The 22,683-nt window shown below is 39.0% G+C and overlaps 1 protein-coding gene across 2 annotated transcripts; it reads left to right on the forward strand.

Moving 5' to 3' along the window:
- The first annotated feature begins 1,704 nt into the window (after positions 1–1,704).
- stim2a (tromal interaction molecule 2a) lies at positions 1,705–21,113 on the forward strand. Of its 2 annotated transcripts, none has more exons than XM_012857538.3 (12): positions 1,705–2,627; positions 8,125–8,255; positions 9,214–9,325; positions 9,421–9,532; positions 10,369–10,484; positions 10,617–10,794; positions 10,904–11,081; positions 13,279–13,440; positions 13,601–13,701; positions 13,793–14,046; positions 14,464–14,653; positions 14,792–18,783. In XM_012857538.3, exons 1-12 carry the CDS (start codon positions 2,507–2,509, stop codon positions 16,311–16,313), a joined length of 3,177 nt encoding a protein of 1,058 aa, XP_012712992.2. In that variant the 5' UTR covers positions 1,705–2,506; the 3' UTR covers positions 16,314–18,783. The 2 variants fall into 2 exon arrangements, with proteins under 2 accessions (XP_012712992.2, XP_035992776.1); XM_036136883.1 differs by lacking the exon at positions 14,792–18,783 and adding an exon at positions 19,424–21,113 and having other exon boundaries at positions 1,724–2,627.
- The last annotated feature ends 1,570 nt before the right edge of the window (positions 21,114–22,683 follow it).

Genomic DNA, 22,683 nt, shown 5'->3' on the forward strand with positions numbered 1-22,683 from the left:
TGCGTTCACTCAGTTTCTTGCTAAAGACCCCAAGGGCCACTTTCCACTTGAACATGCTCCACAGGGTAGAGGTCATATTTGCCAGACTATATTTAAACTGGGACCCAGATTGCTGGAAGTAATGTAACACCCGGTTACTGTGTTGTGTTTCTGTGTTCGTGTAGGCTCCTTGCGTCATCCACTCTCAGGTCGTTTTGATTAACAATTTTATACGAACGAGGCAAAATACATAGATGTGGCTGTTCGGTCAGATCAAGTTACATCCGAGACTGATTGGAAATCGCAAGTGACGCATACAAACATCATTAATAGCACAGTGAACAGCTGTACAAGCGCTTGCTAAGCCTCTAAACATAGGTTGACGCGCTGCGAACAGTACACTCTAAAAAACGCTGGGTTACTTATTTAACCCAAAATCTGGGTTTATGCTGTTTAGACAGAAGCTGAGTAGTTTGAATCACATGTTGGGTCAAACATTGTGACCCAGTTTGTTGTATTAAGGAGATTTTCAACATTCTTTACAGATGATGATTTTGAACTAGACAACATCCTGATCAGACTTTGAACCTCTATAGCTCTGTATAAGTAGAAGATTAAATTATACTGTCCAATAATTTTAATGTCTCTAGTTCACACTAGTTGTTTTTTTTTTTTGTTTTTTTTTACCTACATTAACAAACTTGTTACCTGATACATAAACACTAGAAGTGCGAATGCGCAGCCAGCAAGCGGAAACTAGGGAGGACTGAGCACAGACATTGGCGTTACGTGAGCGCATCAGAATGATTGGCATGTGGGACAATCAATAGGATGAAAGGGTCATTTTACCCAGTATTACAAAAAATATTCTGAACAGGATTACCAACTATAGCTTTAATATTCATCAGTTTGGGGGAAGGTCCTAAACCCTATTAACTGGATCCGACACCAGTGAACGATTTAAAAGGAGATTAAACTATTTTACGGGTCCACTTGCTAAAAGATTTATAGAAAAGTTCAGTAGTTTTCTTACACACATGCAATTTAGTAATGTATAAATACACAATATAATACACAAACCAGTCATAGTTGGATGTGTGCTGAAATGATGATTGGAATTTAATGCATGCGCAATTATGCAGGTTTCATCGCAGCGCAGTAATTGAGGGTATGCCGTTCTGATGGGTATGGCTACACCCTAGTTGGACGGCCATATTGCACAACTGCTATTGCTTCAGAGTGTACCCTGCCTCTTGTCCGTTGTGCCACCACCACCACCAATCGAACACTAGGGAACAAAGATCCATCCATCCATCTATCCATTGTCTGTACCAGCTTACCTTGGTAGGGTCACAGAGGAGCCGGTACTTATCTTCAGCAGTTGTAGGGAATAAATTTATATGAAGAATGGATGGCTCGTTTATTTTACCCCAGATATTAGTTGTTCGGAAAATCAGATTGATAGTTATGTTTATCCCTAATCCTACACACTGGCCACTTTAGCCATTCTATATACCCAAGTCTATATTGATCTTTGTTTTGACCCAGAACTGGGTAAAACAACCCACATTGGGTTATTTTTAACCCAGCAGTTTTTAGAGTGCACAACATGTAGATGCAGACAGAAACAGACTATTTCTGGCATGGTAGAGCTATTCTGAAGATATATGTCTTATGATGATGTTTAAGAGGGTCTGATTGATCTTCCTTTCAGTGCAGTAAGATAGACGAGCCTAAAAAAGAAAATGGATAAATAGATACTTCTTGACAATATTTGACATGATTAATACCAACCCTTTGTCGCAAGGTATGTTGGGGATGGTAATTAGGTCAGTCGGCTTGTTGAAAGGAGCCCTGTTGCTGGTAGGTGGAGGAAAGAGGCTGCCAATTCCCTGGAGGAACGTCAGTGTTGGGACAGGGGTGGTAGAGGAGAGTACAGTGCTACTGCTGAACTGGAGCCCATTAGTTATAAAACACTGAAACACAACACAGACTGGACAGGAATCCCAGAGAACATCCTTGAACCCTCAGTTGTAACACTGCATTACAACTTGGATTTTTATATGCTTTCACTGTGTATGATGCGCTTCCTTTAACGCTGGATTTTATGAGATGGATCTTTTTTCAAAGCAAAATCTTTTCTGATTTGTTTTACACCAGATTTTGGGTGAATGACAACAGAATCTGACAGAATAATTCCGGAATTGACATTTTTGCAGGAGATTTTTTTTGAGCCGACACCCTTCCTACGCTTTTTAAAAAGGTATTTTTAACCTTCCATGCTATCGTTGTGCAAACGCTCCCATCTATTTTGGATAAGTATTATCCAACTTGGCTGATTTCTCAAGTGAGCATTAGTATCACATCTCTCCTCTGGCTCTGCACCCGTTATAGAAACACGGATCGCTTTCGCAGACTGACACTGCTGCCTGTGGGACGCTCCTGTGTTATTTCTCCCTCTGTTTTTCACAAGTCTCTAAACTTTTTTTTTGGTACAATAATCTAAAGAAGTGACCAGTCGCCTGAAATGCTTGTCATCTCCATTGCTTTTCTCGTGTTCCCGGCTGCGCTCTTCGTGGCCGCACAAAGCGTCGGGGAGCTTCACGGCCTCACCTCCCACGGAGGCCACGCCGGCTTCGACCCGCCAGGTGAGCAGACGTCACGGATAAACAGGAAAACTGAATTAAAAGGTGTGGGAGGGTGGATTTGATTATTCCAGTGATTCACTGACTGTTACGGTAATTGGTCTCTCCAATTTGCCCTTATGTGTGAATATTGGTGTGTGTGGTGGTTTGTCCCTGTGTCTCTGCATTGCCCTGTGTTGGACTGGCAACCTGTCTCGGACGCATCTCGCCTAATCCAGTTAGGAAAGCGCAGGCAATATTTGACAGTTTATAATTTCTCAATTAACTGGTTGTCAAAAAAAACATCTGAACAACCAAAAGTTCATTACCAAGAAGATAAAGGCATATGTTTGAACTGTTTGGTACAGACACACGGTTAAAAAACAAAACAACTGGATTTTTTTTCAAAGTTTGAAGACATTTTCGTTCAGCAAGAAAATTCAAAAGATACGCTGCAGAACATAATGGTCAGAAGAATAAACACAAAAACATCGTCATCCCATATGTTGCTGGAGTCTCTGAAAAACTCATGAGGATTTTCTCCAAACACAAAATCCCAGTACATTTCAAACCAAACAGGTGTGGTGAAGGCAATTCAGTGCAGTGAGGAATGTTCTGATCTTTATATTGGAGAAACCAAACTACCTCTCCACAGACGCATGGCTCAACACAGGAGAGCTATCTCCTCAGGACAAGACTCTGCTGTCCACCTACACCTAAAGGACAAAGGACACTCTTCTGAGGACCAAAATGTTCATGTTTTGGACAAAAAAGACAGATGGTTTTAAAGGGGCACGAAGGAAGCCATTTACATTAAGAGAAAAAAACAACCTTAAACAGAGGAGGACGACTCAGATTTCAACTTTCAAATACATACAACACAGCAATAGGTTTGATTCCTTCCAATTTTCACCTCAATACCCACCTCCATGCAGGCGATCACAACATCTCCCCAGTAAGCCAGGCCAACGAGGACCCTAACGACTCCCCATTGCTAAGGGGTGGACCATTTTCGGTTTAATCTGCATGTTATCTAAACCACAATAAGACCTTTTTGGGCAATAATATAAAGCTTGGAACTCCACACTACTCCAGACATTTGAATTGAGAAAGCTTTCTGGATGGGAAGCGAAACGTCTTCAAACTTCGGAAAAATGTACAGTTGTTTTGTTTTTTAACTATTAGCCTGACAGCTCCATTCATTGGAACTTGTACAAACAAGTTCCATTGATGCAGAGGGAGCCTTCTGTAACAGCACACCTCTGTTGTGTAGGTACTTCTTCAGAATCGGGACTAACAAGCAAAAACAAACAAAACGACAGAAATAAAAGATTGATTAGGGCTCAAGATGTTGCTGAAAGAGATTTGAAGTGATTGAATATGTTTCAACACTTTGGTATGCAGTGTTGTGCCAGCTCATCCTCAACAATAAATGGTGTTTGTATTCAGATCAGCCAGGTTAGGATGAATTGATTCATGTTCACAGTTCACCACCTAAACATTCTGAACTAAGTTCTCAGCTTCACTGTCAACTAGTTCTTATTCGTGTATCATAATTTGTCTGAAACAAGGTTTGAAAAAAGTATTTTGATCATATCATCGTTTACAAACAAACATTTTCATCATGCCTAGCACTGTTTTTTTTATTCTCTCCTGTCTTCACTTACGTAAACTGTATATTGTAATGGCTAAGTTTGAAAAAGAGCTGAGCTCAATCATATTTTAAAAGTTTCATCGACACAAGAGAACATTTTAATAGAAAACCGCATTTACACTGCGTTTGTTACTTTGGTCACTTTTAACCTTCTTAGTGCCATCAAAACAGCACCGATGGGGGGTTTCGTTCTCCCTTTAAACTGTTACTGCAAAGTTGAGAACCCACATTAAAATCAAATAACTGCTAAATGCTGAAAGCTGATGTTTGCTGGACGAAAGTACTCAGTCCACCCCACGCACTTTTTTTTTTTTGTTGATAATTCTAAAACCATAAAATCTAAATAAATTCAGGTCGTCAGTACATATGTGCACATTAGCCAACGAATCTTCAGGTAAATTACCCTGTTATTTTGTTCAAGTACTTACCTGCAGGATGGTCCTAACTGGATGGATTAAGTGTTGGAACTTGACCCTTCAGTTAATATCTTTACGTAGAAAGCGAAGTCAAAGGTGGCCTAGTCAAGTTTAAAGCGAGGGGAGATATGTAGGCTCAAATAACCAATATAGCCCCAACTGCCTCCCAAAGCTTAAGTAGCTCTGCTGCATATGCACTCACATTTGGCAGACACTGAGGCTGTGCCTTGAGAAAAAATGTTGTGTTTCTTTCTAAGTGGAATATATGTTTGCCTTAAAAAAACACTGTAAATCTGCCGTTCACCTCCTACAGAATGGCGTACAATTATGTCAAAGTGAGCTGCGTTACCTTTTTGTTCTGTTTAGAGCTCTCAAAAATGTGAGCCCAACTCATAAAGGTGATCATTTGAGCACAATACTGTCAGTTGGTAGTTCATGCTCCAGTTATGTACAAACAACCACAATGGCACAAAGCAAATTGTTACATTTGGGTCATTTTAATTATGGGGACATTCAAAAAAAGAATGAATCGGTTATTTCCTGTCTGTCCATTGTACAGAACGTGCCATTGATTTACAACCAGTCTTGTGGACACACTTTAACAACAATAATGATAATATTTACTCATCTCAAATAATGTCTTTAACTTATTTTTTTTAATCACCAATCTGGGGGCATGTATTTGCTTCAAGTAACCATGTAAACAGATCTACGTATGTCTTCACAACACGACTGATTTACAGTAAGTCCATGCAGACATCCAGTTCTGCAGGACTTTGCACACGCCACAGAAATGTAATAGCACATCACAGGTGCTCCTACTCTTCAGAAATGCCACTTTCATCAACCACCAAAGAGTCATTAAAACTTTAACAGCTTTTTTTAAGAGCCAAAACATGGAAGAAAGAAAGAACAAAAAAAACGTATAGAAAACAAATACTATTGACATTATCCATGAAAAGTAATAATTGATGACTTACTGTTTCCCTGGTCCCTAATTAGAGCAAGACACACAGAGATTTTTCCCTAACCATTCAACAAGTTAAAGATAAGAGGACATATCCAAGTAAGAACATAGCATTAAAAACCTGCTTGGCTATTGTGCATATCTACATTTACAACGATAATCTAGATGTTTAAAACTTTAAGAACTGTGACCAACAATGAGCTTATGTTGTCGTTTTTTACAAAGAAAGAGGGATAAAAGATGAGGTTATTGAAAGAATCTTATGGATCTTTACCAGAGTTACAAACAAACGAGGAGTGTGCTGATAGTTGGAAAAGAGCAGCTTTTAAGACATGTAGGCATCAGTTATATGAAATAAAGTTCAGTTCTTTTTTTTTCATTTATACTTAATTTGCTCTGTAACTGGTTGGTTGTTGGTCCAGACCCGCGCTCCGTCGTTGTGTCCTTGAGCAAGACAATTTTGCTGGTGGTCAGATGGTCCGGTGGAGCTGATTGTATGACAGTGTCGCTTCTGTCAGTCTGCCCCAGGGCAGCTGTGGCTACAATGTAGTTAGTAAATTATTCACTATTCACTATTGTAGTTTTGCTTTTAGTAGAAATGCTCTAAAGTTAATCACAGTGGCAGCAGTCAACAAAATGCAGCCCTGCTTCAGTTAAAGTAAAAAATGTTATCCTCTGAAGTTAGAGACGAGTAAGAGCTGGTTCAGTCCACAAATATATAAAAACACAATCTCTGTGTCAGTAGATAAATGATCTAATCTAAAAAAATAAAATAAATAGCACTGAGGACAGAAACAGCTAATGAAAAATAGTTTAACTTCACATACACCACCCCCATAGTGAAACATGATGCTGTGGGGGATGCTATATTTCAGCGGCTTCAGGCAGCATGGCCAGATTCAATCTGACTGAGTTTAAGGTATTTTTCCAAGAAGAATGGGTAAAAATGTTAATATCTATCATATAAAATCCCAGTGAAATAAATTACGGCTTTATGTTTGCTACATGACAAGGTAAGTTTATTTATAAAGCACTTTTCAGTAACAATACAATTCAAAGTTCATGATACAATGTTCGCTTTGGGAAAATCGGGGTGGATTCTTCCAATTTCCTGTGCTGGATCTCTTCATATCTATCAAACAGGAGCTACCTTTCATGCACTCTGGGAGTCTCAAAAGGATCCCGTATCAGGTCCTTTACCATTTAGCCTATAATGATCTTGCTGAATGGTGTCCTGATGTGAATCTGCACATGTACTTAGTTGACACTGGTATATGTACAGGCTAAAACAGCTAACTTAGTAGCTGCTAAGTTAACAACTGCACTGCAACGGATCACCTTTTGGCTCGATCAATCATGTACGAAAATAAATATAAAGAAGACAAAAATATTTTGTTTTCCGAAAACCACGAAACAACCTCCTTAATTGATATTTTTTACTAAAATGAAAGAGTTGACATTAATTTAAATATCTTGAGGTGACCTGAACCTAAATAGGAATTTTAAGAAGTATGTTGAGAATATTATTAAAGGAATTAAATTCAATCTCTCAAACTTTAAACACGTTAGACATTCCCTTTACACTTGATGCAGCTAAGACATTTAGTATTTATGGTCTTGTCCCATATGTCCTACTGTGTCATCTGTTCATGTACAGCACTTTGGAATGTGTTGTCACTGAAATGTGTTATACAAATAAACTTGCCTTGCCTTGTTTGGGGGAGGCTGGTGATGGTGTTCTAAGGTCTCTTGAGTCTTTACTTACATTCCATCACTGCAGTATGCTGGGAAAAAATGCAAGTTAAGGAGGCATGAAGAGTTTAGGTTGTTTCATATTTTGTGTTTTGTTTATAAAATCTTAAATGGCCTGGCCCCTCCTCATCTGTCTGATTTTGTGTATACGCAACTTTCAGAGTTGATTAGATCATTGAGAATATTATCTACGAGAGACTGTACCATACTGCTACTGGGCAATCTGCTATTTCTATTGAGGCTACGCATCAGTGGAACGCTTTGCCTCATGATCTGAGGAGTTCTAGCTCTTTTTGTGTTTTTTAAAGCCAATGGTAAAAGTCAACTAAAAACTGCCATTGACTGAATGTGAGTTTGCCTCTGTGTGTCTGTGTAGACAGTACGCTGCTATGCTCAACTTTGTTTGTGCTATTGCATCTATACATATTTTGTGACCTGCCAACGGACTACAGATGTGAATTAGCTTTAGCTATACTCTTTTGCAGTGCACCAAATGGCAGCATTTACGTTTAAGCTACACACTGTCCCTTTTTTAAATAAAGTTCTGAAGGTTCACGTTTAAAAATGGAGAGACAGCAGTAAAAATGTAAAGTGTTCTTTTATTCAGGGCCAAACAAAAACAATGACAAGATGGCCTCACACTGCCTTACATGTTCTTGGACAGCCAGCATTTGGACGGAACTGGTCGCCGATGCAACCTCAATTATTACTAATTTGTCTTTTTCAATTTAGACCCATGTATGACTATATTTCCACCATGTTTGAGCGAGGCCGATCGCTACAGCCTGGAGGCCCTGCGGAACATCCACCACATGATGGACGATGACCAAGATGGTGGCATTGAGGTGGAGGAGAGCATGGAGGTACAAACTGTGCTTTTTAAAAGCATATTTCATCCTCCTTTCATGTTTGTTGGAAAGCCCCGTTTGCACAGGTCCTTGCATGCAAGAGACAAGTTGTGTGAATCAGTACAACAACAGGTGTGCTGGCTGGAGGAGTCAAGTGCTCCTTCAAGATAGCAACAGTAAACTTTGCCTTTGGCTCAGTGACAAAATCGGTTTGCACTGGAACTCCACTGCCCTTTATGGGCATAAGAGTATATCCGTGTGGGTCATACTCTTTAAAGGTAAACTCATGTTGAGTAAAAACAACTCAAGAAAGGCTCTCCTTAGTTCTCTGTTGTATGAAGATATGTTGAAAATATGTTTTCATGCTATTTTCATATAGCCTGTTTACATTATTGATCAGTTTTTAGCAGAAAAACACGTTTTGCACGATGATACTGTGCATTTACAACCTGTTGTGTTGTAAATGTTTTGAATATCCTAAAAAAATATTAAAATATCCCTGAGTCATTTGTTTTAGTAGTAAGCCCTAGACTTCTAAAATGCTGTTGCCGTCCAGAGTGTAGTTTGTGGATACAGAATCCTCGGGCTCAGGTTGCGCTTGGTATGGGGACATCAGTAGACAAGACCAGGCCCACCGAGTCCCCACATTCTGCTAGCCATCATATGAAGAATGGATTTATGGTCAGGAACACATTCCAAGACATCTCCAACACACACACACACACACACACACACACACACACACACACACACACACACACACACTGGTTTTTAACTTTTGCAACAACAACTGATGTTATACAACTGATGCTGGAATTATCTGGGGGGGAAAACTGTTTCAGAACCCGAGCACATGTACCTTGTCATTTTGTACCCTTTCTTTCATGAGATAATTCTTATTGTGTGTTAATGATACAAATGCATTTTATCTTTAAAAGTCTCAGTTTTCACCGCTATTTTCCTCTTGCTGCAGTTCATTATTGAAGACATGAAGCAGCAACAGACCCACAAACACAGCAATCTGCACAGAGAAGACCAGCACATCACAGTGGAGGAACTCTGGAGGGGCTGGAAGTCATCTGAGGGTGTGGCTCTGCTCGAGTGACAATGCGCTTGGCTTTGCATGTGCCCGAAAGGTTCAAACATTTCCTTTAAGTGACTTTTAGTATCAATTTGGCAGTGCACAACTGGACACTAGATGACGTTCTACGCTGGCTGAAAGACTTTGTCGAGCTGCCGCAGTATGAGAGGAATTTTAAGGACTTTAAAGTCAATGGAAACACCCTTCCCAGGTGAGAATGATGAATTACTTCATAATGAAAGTACTAACTGATGTTGATGTTAATAATGGGACCCTCAGTGGTATAAATACTAAAATATATGAGCACATACAATTCCCTACAAAGGTTTTCATTCAAGTTAAATGTTCCAAATTTTGTCACACTACAACCACAAACTTTAATGTAGTTTTTGGGGGGATTGTATTTTCTAGTCCAAAACAAAGTAGAGCATGTAAAGTGGAAGGAAAGAATAAAGGTTCCAATTAAAAATAAAGAAAAAAGAAAATCTGCGGTATCTATCTATCTATCTATCTATCTATCTATCTATCTATCTATCTATCTATCTATCTATCTATCTATCTATCTATCTATCTATCTATCTATCTATCTATCTATCTATCTATCTATCTATCTATCTATCTATCTATCTATCTATCTATCTATCTATCTATATCTATATTCAGCCCACTTATTCAGATACCCCTAAATAAAATTGCCTTTAGAAGTCCCCTAACTGGTAAACACTCCACCCGTGTGTCTTTAATCTTTAATCCACAACCTGAAAATGGAAAAGTATAGGCCAACTGCAAACCTACCAGAACACGGTCTTCCACCTTAACTGGAAGACCATGGAAGGAAGAGGTTAATGGTAGCTCTGGAGGAGCCACAGAGAGCCATAGTCCAGGTGGGAGAGTCTCTTAACCGGACAACTATTTGTTGTCTAAGCTATCAAATCTGGCCTTTATAGAAGACTAAAAACCAATGAGTAACAGAATTTTAAAGCTGCACTTTATCATCATTAGCTTTTCTGATTTTAATTATGCTCCGTACCTGATTTATATTCGTAGGATTGCAGCAAATGAACCATCATTCCTGAGTGCCCAGCTGAAAGTGCTGGACCAGAGAGACAAACAGAAGCTGAACATTAAAGCTCTGGATGTGGTGCTGTTTGGACCACCTACACGTAAGAACTAATCCTTTCTTTTCTTTCTTAATATGTAGTCTTAACATTTCTATCCATACACTTTGATGATGAATTTAGCCCTTTTTTCATTCAATTCATGATCTGTTACCACTGCTGTCCATCCTATGACAGGCCCCCCTCATAACTACATGAAGGACCTGCTGCTCATCGTGTCGGTGGTGATGGGAATTGGAGGCTGCTGGTTTGCCCAGGCACAAAATAAAGCCAGCAAATTTCATGTCGCCAGAATGATGAAAGATTTAGAAAGTCTTCAGAGGGCAGAACAGAGCCTCACAGACCTACAGGAACAGTAACTATTTAGGACTTTTTTTCTGTCTTCTCTTTGTTATAGTTCCATATACGTCATTAAACTAATTTTGCTTGTGTTAATCAAGCTGAAAATTTTTTGCTTTGCTCAGACTGGAGCGGGCTCAGGAAGAAAAACGAAGCGTGGCTGTAGAAAAACAATACCTGGAGGAGAAGATGAGAGATGAGATCATTGGAGCTCAGGAGGAAGCTCACCGTCTGCATGAACTGAGGCAGGGAGCGGTCAGCGAGCTCAGCCGCTTACGGTACGCAGAGGAAGAACTGGAACAGGTAGATACTTTACAAACAACAGAAGCAACTTCATTAGTACTCTTTGATAAATGTATATCACATGTCTTTAAAATTCACAGGAAATTTCACTTTAGATGAGGGTGTGGTTATACAGTAAATACGGAGGTAAATTCCAAGAAACACCTGTAAACAAAATCCCAAAAATGTGCTGATGATATCGTCATATTTAATAAATTAGAACATGGGTTCCAATGAGGCTTATTTGTCAGATTAAAATTACCTTATAACAACCTGTAAGCAGTATTTAACATTCATTAAGCTCACATTTCTGTATTATAAAAATATTTTTAATCCTTTTAAAGTAGTAATATTCTAATCTTAAATGTTGTTTTTTCATTATATGTTAGCAAAAAAAAAACAAAATCATAGTAATGAACAGAAATAAGGGCTTTGACACTTCATTCTGTGAGTAATTAATCTAGATAATTTTTACTTTAGTAAATTGGGTTTCTGAAACAAATTGACTTTTTGATAATATTTATTGAACGTTTATTGAATATGACTGTATACGCTCAGGCACAATTATACAGGTCCTTTCAACAAACACCAAACGTGTCTACCAGCAGCAGGCTAATTCAGGGTGTATGTGCTAACAAGCATACAGGTATGCTGATTGGCTGCAACTGTCAATCCACCACTAATAGAAAAATCCATTTCTAGTTTTGGGCCAACTTTTTGCCAAGCCATAAAAAAGAACTGTTTGCGTTTTCTTGAGGGTTCCCATGAAAACCGCTAACCAATGAAAATGTTGCCAGGACAGTGTTTAAAACTTTGCTTTCAGCTAGCTTAATTTCTCACAAGAACAATAAAAACAGCAGAAACAATTGACAGCAAGTTTGACTCGTACTGGAATAACACAGGCCCGCTGTCTCTTGTGTTCCACTGTTTTACATAATAGCACTTTTTTACTGCTCGGTGCTGTTTTCACATATGTCATTTCCAGCTGAATCGATAAACTGTTAACTGTTTCTTTAGAAATCTAGCTGCGTGAATGCAGTTCAGAGGTGAATAATGCAGGTCAGGAATATAGACGGTGTGCCATCACATCAGCTGTTGTCGAAAACAGCATTTATGAATCAAACTGTGATATTAAGATATCGGTATGCAGGGATAACTGGACGAATACTGGACGCAGTCTAGATTAAATGTCCTATTAAGTGCTCTTCAAATAATAATGAAAAAAGCAACAAATGATTCAAGCATTTACTGGACATTTCAAATGGCGCGGTGATATGGCGCTGAGGTGTCTCTCTATTTTGAATAATTAAAAAAAAATGTGCCTTTCTAGAACCAGTAAAGAACCAACTTGAGCACCAACCCTTGTCCAGCAGTGGAACTGCTTTGGGGGAAAAGCCTTTTACGAGCTGCAACATGTTTCGGTGCCATAACTCCCTCGAGCCTAAAATGCTGCCGTCTTCTATTTCTTCCAGTCAGTTAAAAATAACGTGGCTTGGCAGTCGTTGTGATAACGTCTTCTTTCGGGGATGTGAATATCTCTGAAGGAATGGAAAATCAATTTTTTGGTCATTCTGATTTATTTTGCCGTGTTGCTCAACACGTGCTTATCTTCAGTTCAGCTGCTGTCTGAACCATGTTCTAGGGCTGTACACAAGCAAAAGAGAATTCTTCGTTTTCACACAAAGCTAATGTGGGGCCGTAATAGTTTTTTTTTTACTATAAGTAAATTTATAATATTTCAAATCTGTACTTAATGATTCAATTCAATTCAAAAATACTTCGTTAATCCCAAAGTGATATGGCAACAGTTGACCAAAACTGTTCCTGGGAGATTACCTGTTGTATTATTTGATACTAAGTAGGCTACCTCTTTGGCTGCCATCTTTGTGTATTTCCCTCTCACATTGGCATATTCATAAAATAGAAAAAGGTTCTCAGTTTGCTTTTGAACATGTAAAGTCAGCATCAAGCAGTAATCAATGTAATTGTCAGACAGAAACAGCTTTGGATCCAGATCTGTTGTTAGAAACAGAATTTATAAGTTATCGTCTCCTGCTGTGAGTGAGAAATACTCATCAGAACAGTGTGCTATGTAAATACTGAGCCTGTGACAAATGAACTAATGCAGTTTAAAACATCCTAGTGTAAAAGTATATAATCGGTTTCTTTTGAAGGAAAGGGTTTTTTGACCACATTCCGATTTCCGACACTTTGCTAGGTCCGTGGAGCGCTGAAGCAGGCTGAGAAGGAGATGATAGCTAGTTGGACGTTCTCAGGCGCCCTTCAGCAGTGGCTCCAGCTTACACACGAGGTGGAGGTTAAGTACTACAACGTTAAAAAGCACAGTGCAGAACTGCAACTGGGTGCTGCCAAGGAAGAGGTAATGCATAAAAAATGTATGCATGTAAAATCAGTAAAAAAAAAAAAAAAAATCAGAAAAAAATGCATTGCTCATGTAAATAAGTGATTACTAGCAAATTTACAAATTGTACCTGAACAGAGTACTGTCACATCTCCCCCTGAACTCGTCTTTTCTGCAGGCAGAGAGGATCAAGAAGAAGAGGGGTTCTGTTCTAGGAACGTTTCACATGGCCCACAGCTCCTCTCTAGACAATGTTGATCACAAAATCATGGAAGCAAAGTGAGGCAGAGACTTACACGGGCAGCTTGCGTTTTTGTCTGTCTGACAGTAACGTAACTTTTGATAACCAAGTAGTTTGGACTCCCCGCAGGCACGCGCTGTCCGAAGTAACGGCTTGTCTGCGAGAGCGCCTGCACCGCTGGCAGCAAATCGAGCTCCTCTGTGGGTTTCCTATTATGAGGAACCCTGGACTGACTAACCTCACCGCTCAACTCTACTCAGACTCAACAGCCTTGGGGTTCCCCCGGGTATCACAGTCTTCATGTTCGTGTCGCAGCTCTGTTCACGGCTCAATAGAGGATCTTCTGGATGAGCCCGCTGCTCCCATCATGCCGCAGATGCCTGGTGAGTTAACAGCGCTGATATGTGAAGAAAGAAAAACAGCTTGGAGTTAAAATGTATCACTTCCATAATCATTTGGGTTAACGACATTGAAATTGGTCCGTTAATCTGAGAACTTTCCTCCTAGTTGTGAAAAACACATTCATCGCCATCCTTATTACTTACTCCTTTTAATAACCAGCAACTCCAAATAACACACTCAGATTCAAACTCAAAATCAAAAGAAGGGATTTAACTGACTTTGAAATAGGCATGGCATAATTATAAGTTAAAACTGCATGGAGATATGTAGAATGTTATTGTTGTGCTACTTTAATGAATTTAAAAGAAGATAAAACAACTGCTACCTTTGTAAGGATCTCTTGTTATGTGAAAGAATCTATCAGTTTGGTTAAGTGATGTTTGACCTCGTTCCCACAGTCCCCATTCCACCTCTTAAACGCTCGCCTCGTCTTCGGGGATCCACCATCTCTAGGGCACGGCGTCCCGGAGTCATCCCTCCATCACAACCTACCATGATTTCCTCAGACCCCGACCTGATCCCCATCAGATCCCCTTATTCTTGCTACGATGACGGAGAGGAGCTCCTCCGGCAAACTCTTAAGAAACAGTAAGTCTCCATGCTCACAGGTTCTCGTGCGTTTTGGGGCGTTGATGTTTAAACTTAGTAACAAAATGCATCCGTCGTGAATTTAATCGAGACACCTTCCTTTCATTGATGTCTTCTTTTCTTTTCTCTCATCAATAGAGATTCCCAAGAGAAATTCTATGACTCCGAGTTTATTGCATCCCCTTCTCACAGCAAAATGTTTTCTAGTCCTCCTACTCTCGAGGCTTCCTCTAGGAGGTTCTATCACGATGAAGCTGAGCTCTGTGCAGACAGCCCAGTTACAAAGCCTTCGAGCGAACATCTAGAAGCTCCTGCTGAATCTCCAGTTCACAAAATGTCCGAGGAAGAGGATGAAACTCCTGCAGATTTGGATTTTTCTTGCAGGAAGATGGCAAAAGACAAAAGCATGGATCCTTCTTTGGAAACCTCTTCTTTTAAGATCTCTAATGAAGAATTTCATCCAAATGCTGCACCAAAGAAGCTATATAGACGAAGAAGTGAAGTTTCAATGGATGTCGTGTTAAGAAAGGGGCTTTCTCATGATTTAGATATGGAGGACTCGCCCACAAAAACAGAGAAAGATACCACTGAAGATTTGATGAACGTTTCCTCAAGGAATCTTTACAAAGAAAGGTATGATGTAGATCCACTGGAGATGAAAAAGAGTTATCGGCATGAGCTAGAAACATCAACAGAAGCACATAGGATAATTTCACGGGATATTATGGAGACTTCTATAAATGGTGCTTCAAGAAAGAAAATGAGAGATGATACTGATCATCCGATTGAAACTAGAAGACTGACAAGGAATTCAATGGGAATGTCCCAAGACACAGCTTCTAGGAAGCATCTGCTGAGTACAGGAGACCATCACCATGAATCCTCTCTGATAGCCGCACCAAAGGATAAAATATCTGATAGTGCTATGATACCACAAAGAAAGATATCTAGAGATGAACTGGAATACTGTGCAGACACCGCTTCTATCAAGATGCACCCCAGAGAGACAATGGAGGCTTTTAGGGATACCTCAAGCGTTAAGGACACGCCAGAGTTTGGTCTGGAGTCCTCAAAAAGCCGAGGAATACTTAGAAATGAAGGTGAGATGTCTTCTGGTTCTGTTAGAAGGAGGATAGTTGGAATACCATCAAGCGGCACCAGTTCAACAGATACGTTCTCTGAAAACATCTCCTGGGATAGAGTTAATGCTCCAGTTGACATGCATAAACATCTAACAATGAGGGAGGACTTTGGAGGGTTTGAATCAAGTTCTCTTCCATGTCGTATTGGACAGCCAGATCTTATGCAAACATCCCAAGTGCCATGGCAGTCTTCCTCAGACCTCTGCGCTGCTGGGCATCTGAGCCAGCTTGTGTACGATGGAATCCTCGAAAAGTCATGCAGCTCCATGGCCTCAGTGTCAACGCCTCTTTCAGCCTCTACACCAAACCTACCACAGAGCAGACTGCCAGCTGAGGTGGAGTCACCGCTGTCACCTACAAAGGCTGGCCACTCATCTCTGGCATCACCCCATGAGAGCGGAGAGGACAAGAACAAAGATAAGGATAAAAGCAGGAAAACCTTAAAGCTCAAAAATCTTTTTAAAAAGAAAAATGAGCCAACTCCAGAAAAGTCTCACAGCGGTCTTCAGAAACTCTGACAGCCTGCGGTTTTTCCCCCCCATCTCCCAGGTTTCTATGAATTCACATATTCAAGCTTCACGACATGTTAGAGTTGGCTAACTGCCGACGAGAGGCCATACAACTGCTTCTTCTGGTGCATGGCGCCATCAGATGAACGATGATTGGTTCGGCTCAGGAACCACATACCACCTGCCCAGTAGCAAACCAGGGATTTTCATGTGAAGCATCAGCACTACCCTCGAACTCAACAAGGTGTTGAAACTCCTATATTTCATGCCCAACCTCTGATGGGGAACAGGGTCATCTGCAACCCAGGATTCCTTGCCACTGACCTGTATTTGAATGCTCTGAATCTCAATCACGGGGTATTTACCACACAACTATTCAAAAGAATTCAACTGGTTCTGTCTTGATCAGAAAAAAAACGTAAGAACTGCTCTGCTGAGCACAGCAACGCTACAACCAAGATGTTGTGTTCTCCTACAGCGACAGCTAGGAAAATGGACGAATGTGTTACCCTAAGCTGACTGATTTCATTAAGTACTAATGTCACGATGTCCAGGAATTCAGTGTTTTTGAGGAGGAGTTATTTATATAATTACATATGGTGATTTTTTTTTAATGATGCGGTGCCTGCTTTGAGTTGTTCAGAAAATGTCTAAACAGAAAAGTACGTAACTGTGTCTATTTTTATGTCGATTATCAACTGTCTACGTACAGTAGTTGAGAGTTTCATTCTAAACTCACATTGGAAATTAATTTTACTTGTTTAAGAAGTCTTACAGCCACACGGTTACCAAAATGACACAGATGTGTGATTTTTAAAAAGATGTTTTGCCTAAAGCTAAAGGAGTACATGATGTTGGTAATGCTGCTTTTTCTCTGTATAACAGAGTAAATGAGTCACATTAAACCTCGAATGAAAAGATCAAGTGACGTGAATAGAGCTTGTAATCATCCATTCGCTTAAATTGAGAAATCACTTTTTTTGGAAAGCGTTCTGATTTTACTAAAACTAACGATGTCGTCCATGTCTACTTGGGAGTTACGATTTTCAGGCTCTGAGTTGGAAACATCAACTCATACTCTCTGAAACCAGAGTTTTAACTTGGAAAGGCACTTAGTAGATTTTCTGTATTCAGAGTTAGAAAAATCCACCAAAACGCACGGGACGAATAGGACTTCTGACTTAACGGGTCATGTTTTATCAACCGCCTCAGAAAATCCAATATGGCAACCTGGCATAGAGAAGGGGATAAAACTGCAGCAATAAACATATTTTCTTGTGCTTCTGGTGGTTTGTAACTGAGTAAATCAAGGGAACTTATAGTACTCTACAATGTTTATTTGTGAACAACATAGCGAAGTCAATCCATTGGTATTTTGGCTTGTATTGCAAATTGTTATTACTGAGCAACCAGTAACATCTTTCCAACTTAAAACCGGATCTCTAGAATTAAGTGGGGTGTGATGTCTTTTCTTCCTCTGGTTTAAATCACAACCTGATCTCAAATACAAAATGGCTGTTGCATTTAAAAGGTGCAGAAAACTACAGCAATGAATAGTTTATTTGCACTCCTGCTGGTTTGAACCATATTAAATCAGTTGCACAGATAGAAATGCAATATGTTTCTGCAGTGTTTAAAGGCATAAAACACTGATAAATACATTATTTGCTTGTATTGGTAATGATAATTAGCCTAGTGACTGAACACAACAGTTGGCAAATTCCACAGGTTTTCTTATGTAATGTGGTTATTTCTGGGATGACTTCAATCCCAAATGAGACTTTGATATTTGATCTCATCCTAAATAGGAAATCTCACAATGCTATATAAGTGATAACTGATACTTCCATCAAATCTGGTTCATCTGATCTCTATCAGGTTCCCAAACTATTTAAATCAATTTAAAAAAACAACAACAACACTGATTCTGCCATGTTATTGTCTATTAAAAAAAACAATAAAGCCAAAATGGAAAAAGTGGTGAAAATATTTACAGTGCTAAAAACCTTAGATACATCCCAAATCGGAAAAAAAATCTAGATTTTTTGAAAGGTTTAGTTTTTATATGGCTTTTTAAGTTTTAGAAACCTATGTTATATTAAAATCACTATTTTTGTTTTAAGATCTTTTGATGTCAATGCCAAAACAAAAGGAAGGCATTATATGATGATAAGTGGGTTCCTTTCTCACTCTGATAAAAAAAAAAAAATAGACATACATGTTGTTATGAGACAAATATTGACATGTATGACTTTCAGAAACACTCATCGTGTGAGGGGTAACTTTTCTGTTTTCATTTTAGCTCTGTAACTGTCTTCATCAGAAATATGGGATGATGATGGATGGACTTTACTCTGTAAAGGAGGACAAGTCGCTTAGCATTTGGAGGGTTTACCAGAAAAGAAATACATATTATTGAGAAATTCACAAGAAATAGCTTCTGCTGTATTATTAAAAATTTGAGCAACTTGTGCCTAAATTTCTTGTTGATCTATTTTGTGTTACCTGTCCTTTCCATTAGAGAGCAGTGTTGCTTTAAAGACAAGCTCACCCAGGAAAGCTCTCTGATGAGTAACATTTTATTTGAGCTTACAGAGAGAATTATAAATGCAAACGCATGTGTGAATTTATGCACAGAGACTAACATCCCAATTAATCTAAACTGTTCTGGCCTGTTCCAGAAAACCTTCACTTTGAACAAAGTCTTAACTATATGTAAAAGGTAAATATCTGCATCCTTTTAAGGATACTGACTTTGCCTTTCTACAAACTTGTCATCCAAGTATATCAAACTTTTAAGCACACTTATCTGCATATTAACCTGTGGAGCAACCCACTGTAAATACGAAATGCAGTGTATGGTGCATCATTAAATATTCACATATGTATGTATGTTTTTTTTTTTATTTATCTTTGGAATTTTCTTGCTTGTAAAGCAATTTTCAAGTCACCTCTAACAACTCAATGAGATCAAAAGCTGGGATTTGACTTGGACCCGTGCTTTCCATTTCTTAGTTTTCGGCCAACGCTCCGTGGATTTATTTTCGTCGTTATGTTGCAGGGTTCAGTTGTGCTACAGCTTTCAGTTTTTTAATCAATGGTTTCCCATTTTCCTCTAGCACCCTCAGAAGAATTCATGGTGAATTATGTGATGCTGAGCTGACCAGGTCCTGCTTCAGCAACGCAACCCCAAACCATGACACTTCCACATGTTGGCTCCACAGCTAGTATAAGGTTTTATTCCTGAAATGCTTTATGTGTAAACATGTTTTCTGTTCTGATCTCCAATAACTCAGTTTTGGTCTCATTTTTCAAAAAAAAAAAAAAGAAAAAAAAAGAAGAAAATCAGTATTCTAGAAATCTTGGTCTTTGTGTCTTCTCTGCCAAACTTCAGTCTGGCCTTCATGGTTTTCTTAGAGAGAAAACGATTTCTCTTTGCGCGTCTCCTATGAAAGTTAAACTTGCATTGCCCCGTTCTAATTGTACTGGCATGCACTTTCACATGAACTGTAGCCGGAGCCAACAGTAGCTTTAGCATCTTGTGATCTGCTTTCAGGGTGAGCTTGTTTGGAAAGCCAAACCTGGGAATGTTGGCAGTTGTTTAGAATGAACCCAGCTTTTAGACTACCTCCCATTCAGCTGATTTCAAATTCTTTTGACAGCTCTTTAAATCCCTTGTCAGACTGCTAAGCTTTTAAAGTCTTCTTTGCAAAGGCCTCCGATAGCTCTGAGCTGAAAGCTGAGGAACAAGGTTCTCCTCACGTTCCCATCATGTGATATGCCTTTGTGTGACTTTAGCAAAAGGGGCAAAATGTGGGTGTGCTAATTTTTTTTTTCACCAGAATTTACATTTTTACTTTAACGCTCTAAAACGCCCGCTCTTCAGTTTTTCTGGTTTGTTCACATTACTTGAATTTCTTAAGATTGACAATAAATATCCATGTGCTGAAATATTTATAAACCCACAGGCTGACATAAGGTGTCCTAATTTTTTCAAAGGACTGTAGTTTTCTACTACTACTTTGCATAATAGTGGAGCTTCTAAAGTACTTTTTTAAGTAATGATGATGCAATTCTTTCTCGAATAACTTGTTCAATATTTTTGCAATCTGTTATTCTATTTCAAAAATGTTCTCCAGAATTTATAATTATAGATTCTACAACTCATTGTAGTTGTCATCTTTTTGCGTTTTTTTGTTTTTGTTTATTTACCCATATGATATACTTAAAGGGGATATATCATGCAAAATCCACTTTTTTAGCCCTTAAATACATGTTGTGTATTTCGAGTCTATAGGAATACAGAAAATCTGAATTTAGTCTCTCTTGATGCTGGGTAGTTATCTTTCTATTCTGTTTAGGTTAGTTTTTTTTAAGTCTTTCAGTATTCTCTATTCTCTATTACATTTTTGTACAATCATGTCACAGTATTTGCTGAAGAGCTGCTAAGCAAGGACATCAACTTCCGGCTAACCAATTCAGCAAACTTGCCTTTTTTTTTTTTTTTTGCTGTGATTCTGTAGTCCAAGCTTGAGTTGCTCTCAAATGCATCCAAGAACAGGGGTAAAAAACGGGCTGTGGGGCAACAATAACAAGGATTTCAGACCAAAGCATTGCAGTTCCACTTTATATAGACCACAGCTGACTATTTCAATGTGAAAAGGAAAGCACTAAAAAACATGATATGTCCCCTTTATAGGTGATTAACTTAATTGTGAAAAGCTAGACAACTTACTTTATTTCAAGTGTGTTTTTGTTATGTACTGTTTATGGAAAAATATTATAAATAAATTAAAATAAATAAATGAAGACAGTTTCACATTCCCTGGCTTTGGTCACTCACATAACACTGAAAAGATTACATTTACATTTATGATGTTAACAGATTTTATTATGTAGACAGTTTATTCAAATTTGGCATGTAATTAGATTAAATATGTTTATTCTTATTTGTATTAAAATCCTAAAACGACATTTTCTAAACATTTAAGTATCACTATAACCCATCCATACATTTTCCTACACGCTTATCCCTAAGGAGAATTACGAGAGGCCAATTAATATAAGGGACGAAGCCGGAGTACCCGGGGAGAGCCCACGCGTGCACAGGGAGAACATGCAAACTACATGCAGAAAGACCCAGGGTGGATTTGAACCAAGGACCTTCTTGCTGCAAGGCAACAGTGCTACCCACTGTGCAGCCCCTATCACTATATTGAATTCTGTAAATAGTCCAAGTTCCAAATACTTTAAAATCTGCTAAACATTCACTTTTCCAAGCTGATTCAAATGATTGACTCTTATCTGCGTAACATCACATCACATAACGTAACATAACCCTGCTCAGATAACACAAAGGTGGAATGAAAACTCATAACTAAGAGACTTTGGTGGGTACATCATTTCTAAAGGCTTGGAATCCACAGTCAGTCCTCTAATTCAACGGGACAGATCCTCAAAGAGTCCTTAGGGCTTTATTGAAAAAGGCTTTGTGCAAACCTTTGGTTTTTAGCACAGTGGCAGCTGATGATTAAACCTTTTCTTGTAGCGTGTGTGTGTGTGTGTGTGTGTGTGTGTGTGAGAGAGAGAGAGAGAGAGAGAGAGAGAGAGAGAGAGAGAGAGAGAGAGAGAGAGAGAGAGAGAGAGAGAGAGAGAGAGAGAGAGAGAGAGAGAGAGAGAGAGTGAGAAGGGTTATCATGTTATTACATGATGCAGTAGAAACTATTACAAAATGTGTCCATGGATTGTACTATATTTTGCAGTGATTATTACAAAATGCTGAAGTCCTAATGTAACACATTATTACATAATGAGTTAGAGACATAACTCATTATCTCTAACTCTCTAACTCATATTACATATGAGTTAGAGACGTTGCCCTGTAATTGACATCTCCTGCTCTGACCGTCTCAGGCCGTTGTATGGCAGCCTCGCCTCTGTCAGTCTGCCCTATGGCAGCTGTGGCTACTAACATAGCTCGCCACTGTCAGGGTGTGAATGTGTGCAAGAACGGGTGAATAACAATAGTGTAAAGTGCTTTGGGGTCATCGTACTTAATAAAACGCTATACGAGTGCTAGCCATTTACCATAATGCGGCAGAATTACATAATGTGCCGTTACACAAGGACAATCTTGGAAGAAAACCAGTTTAATGCTGTAAATGACTGAAGACTAAAGCTGACATTCCCCTTCTAGCAGGACAATGATCCTAAAGACAAAAGCCACATTGAAATGGTTTACTTCAAAGAGTATTAGCTTGTTAGAATGACCCAATCTGATTCCAACTGAGAACGTTCACAGAGACTTTCCATCAAAGTGCGAAGCTGATAAAGACAAATATACCCCAGAAGGCTTGCATCTGTATCCCCTCTGTTCTGT

Source organism: Fundulus heteroclitus, chromosome 5, assembly GCF_011125445.2.
Source record: "Fundulus heteroclitus isolate FHET01 chromosome 5, MU-UCD_Fhet_4.1, whole genome shotgun sequence".
NCBI classification, from domain to species: Eukaryota; Metazoa; Chordata; class Actinopteri; order Cyprinodontiformes; family Fundulidae; genus Fundulus; species Fundulus heteroclitus.

What these genes read in the sequence shown, in the direction of transcription:
- stim2a (XM_012857538.3), top strand. Translation starts at nt 2,507, where the DNA reads ATGCTTGTCATCTCCATTGCTTTTCTCGTGTTCCCGGCTGCGCTCTTC. An exon ending in GGGCTGGAAGTCATCTGAGG is followed by an intron (nt 9,326 to 9,420) that starts GTGTGGCTCTGC and finishes TCAATTTGGCAG; the next exon opens with TGCACAACTGGACACTAGAT. An exon ending in CGGCAAACTCTTAAGAAACA is followed by an intron (nt 14,654 to 14,791) that starts GTAAGTCTCCAT and finishes TCTCATCAATAG; the next exon opens with AGATTCCCAAGAGAAATTCT.